This window comes from Primulina huaijiensis, unplaced genomic scaffold (genome assembly GCF_012295235.1).
Source record: "Primulina huaijiensis isolate GDHJ02 unplaced genomic scaffold, ASM1229523v2 scaffold207568, whole genome shotgun sequence".
Classification (NCBI taxonomy): Eukaryota; Viridiplantae; Streptophyta; class Magnoliopsida; order Lamiales; family Gesneriaceae; genus Primulina; species Primulina huaijiensis.
The window spans coordinates 1-3,119 of record NW_027354911.1 but is presented as its reverse complement, the minus strand read 5'-3'; the positions used below and the strand labels follow the sequence as shown (position 1 = coordinate 3,119).

The 3,119-nt window shown below is 35.4% G+C and overlaps 1 protein-coding gene across 1 annotated transcript; it reads right to left on the bottom strand.

Moving 5' to 3' along the window:
- Positions 1 to 5: 5 nt before the first annotated feature.
- LOC140966658 (putative E3 ubiquitin-protein ligase XBAT35) lies at positions 6 to 3,002 on the bottom strand (the record flags this gene model as incomplete). The annotated part of the gene is made up of 8 exons (XM_073426910.1): positions 2,631 to 3,002; positions 1,993 to 2,107; positions 1,527 to 1,607; positions 1,330 to 1,418; positions 1,158 to 1,249; positions 860 to 938; positions 464 to 566; positions 6 to 91 (listed from the first exon to the last, which is right to left on the bottom strand). Coding segments are annotated over exons 1-8 (894 nt in total), but the record flags the coding sequence as incomplete, so codon positions are not given.
- Between the last annotated feature and the right edge of the window lie 117 nt (positions 3,003 to 3,119).

The window sequence follows — 3,119 nt, the reverse complement described above, 5'->3', positions numbered from 1 at the left end:
TCAACCTGAGGAATTCCTTTGCAAGCATTGCAAAACTGCTGCAGTTGCTGTTTTTCGCTTTCTTGCACAGGTCCTAGTTTAGTTTGTTGGCCTGCCATGTAGGAATAAATTACAATCAACACCGTCTAAATGGTCTTTTGTCATTGAATAAAACTAGAGCAGTATTTCTATAATGACCATTACTTTTATTTGCTTATTTAATAGCATGTTAAACATTTCCACTTTGATCCAATATTAGCAACTGAAAAATTAACAAAGAAGCACAAGAACCCTTTTTTAGTATCTGAACTTCTCAACTCCCAACTCTTTGGTTTATGATAATTTGAAATAAAAGACACATATGTCATCCCTCTTGTAAAGGCTTCCAGCGTCTCAGAACTATGCATAAAGGTCAAGATTGCTACCTATCTAGCAGATACATACACAGTTGAGAAAATGATGAACAATAAAGTCGACTACTTACTTTTTGAAAGGTCGACTATAATTGCTACAGGACCAGGCTGATCAAAATTTGGCTCCTGAAGATCGGCATTCCAAAGTGAAATAATCTTCTGAGGTTGGGCATCCTATCCATAAGGTAAAAAGTTCAAGACAAGGAAATGATCTTCAAATGATCAAGGGGGTGTAAATACCCCAAGATAGGAAGAATTATTTACATACTGTGGATTTTCAACAGAAGAAACAATATCATGTATGTAACCAACTCTCGCAAGGAATCTTACTAGCCAAATAGCCCAATGTAGAATTTTTCATTTTCAATGAGCATGAATGTGATTCAGCGGATGCAAGGCAACTAACTGAAAGGTAACATCAAAGTACAGGTAAAATTTGAAAAATGAAATGAAAAGCGAAAGGGCACCTGATCACCAGCATATATAACAACCTCCAAGTTGAAAGGTTCTCTAAGATTGCGGGAACAAGGTAAAACGACCACCCATCTGTACAGTATTTGAAATAACAATGAGAACTTGAGTTTCTTGAAAATAAACAATAATGCAAAAGGAAATCGCCGGATAAAAAATGCGTGTTGTTTGGGAAACAGAAGCCCATTTTAACCACATAATCACATGTTCTCACCAACTAATGTACGAGAAGATTAATCCAATAATGGAAATTCCAAACTATAAATTTTTAATATGGGTATGTATGGTACTCACACTTTTCTTGAAAACAATTGAGGCGCCAGAAGGTCCAAAAACCCCGGCACTTTAATTCTCCTCAGCCAACCAGAGAATAAACACAAGTGACCCTGAGTAGCACAACACAAAAAGACAACATTAATTGTTATTAAATGAAACCAAACTGAACCAGAAAAATTCACTGTAGTACCTCGATTTCTCGGACAACATTGATGCATCCTTCTGATCTGGCAACTTCCAGTGGTGTTTGGCTATTGTCATTTATTATTAGTGCATTTGCTGAGGTTTCCGAAATTATCGATCAAACAAACAAGAAAATCACGAATGGTATTCCATATTTTGTGGCACAAAAGTCTCATCGTAAAAATGAAAATAAAGAGCACAAACCTCCATGTGAAAGAAGCAACTTCACAGTCTCTTCAAGGCCTTTTCTTGCAGCATGATGTAGAGGAGTTCCAGCAAGTAATCCTTAAAACAGAATCCAGAAAATAATCAGACACTTAACTTGTAGTAAAAGGTGTTAGCAAGCACTACAACAACGTGGTTATCGGATCAGAGTTACGTAACATACAGGGAAAAAAGAAATAATATTAACAATAATGGACCATTTTTGTTCATGCATGATCACAAGTCACCACACCTTTAATATAAAGAAAAGAAAAAGGAACTAAGAAACGGCCAGTAGATTCGGGCTCTGAATGTGTTTCATTATATAAGTTATCAAGAGCAATATGAAGCATCATGATAAGTCTAAACCCAAAAGGGTAACATCTTCAAGCATAACGATATTAATTTGAACATTAAATCGAACAAAAAATAAATGCTGCAGATATTAAAATTGAAAATTATATACCTGGACGATAAGCATTGACATTGGCACCCAATTCGATCAAAAATTTTGCAACATCGTAAAGATTCGGATTTGTACAAGCTAAAATCAATGGAGTATTTCCTTCAATATCAACCCACTGCCACCACAATCAACATCTTAGCACAAATATGTCAAGTCCCAGTACATAATAATTAGATCACTGAACCAACTCATTAGGGTCTTTCATTCACATTTTCCCTGCTAACAATGTTTCTGATACTCGCTACTACATATTACATATATGACTGGATAAAGCCAAAAAACTCAAAGGTAGTAGCTACTTCACTCTAAAATGACAAGAACATATCAGTTCATGCGTGCAAAACGGTATGTCGAACTAAGTTCCGATCTTAATCGATCGAAAATCATGTCATTTCCATTGCATGTAACGCAATGAATCAAGCCCAAAAGCCTGCAAGAATTTGCAGATATAATCGACACTATACATTCTCTACATAATTCAAACCCAAGTTCTCAAATTTTACCATATACTTCTCAAACACTGGGAATCAGGGGTGGACCGCAAAGTGAGAAATAAGCAATCCATACAAGAACAAGTAATAGGAAGATGCAGAAAACACCCAAAAAAATATCAAGAATTTCTATATGAAATTATATACCTCAAGTCCAGCGCCTTTACTTCGTAAAGCTTTAATGCCTTCGATGTTACCATTTTTCACTTGATGATGCAACAACTCATCCTTAGATGGGCGTAGCAATATGAATATTATGCATCTTACTAAACATATTATGCATATTACTGAAAGACAAAAAAGAAAAAACAAAATAAACACCCATTTCGACAAGAAAAACAAGAAGGAAAACAAAATCAACCCCCATTTCGACAAGAAAGACAGAAGGGGTATCATGGAGGCTCTTTTTCTTTTTTGGGGAGATGAAAGGGGTGGCGTTGACTAATCTTCGGAACTAAGGGCTTAATTTCTTGGGTTTTTCAGGGGGTCTTCGTCAACACCACCAACAATAGAAATTTGTGAGAAGTTTGAACGATTTTTGTTTGGGCAAATTTGAAAAAAATACATTTGTATATCTTTCATTTAAAATTTAGTACTTAGAAGATTTTTTTTACAAATCAATACCTGACAACACTA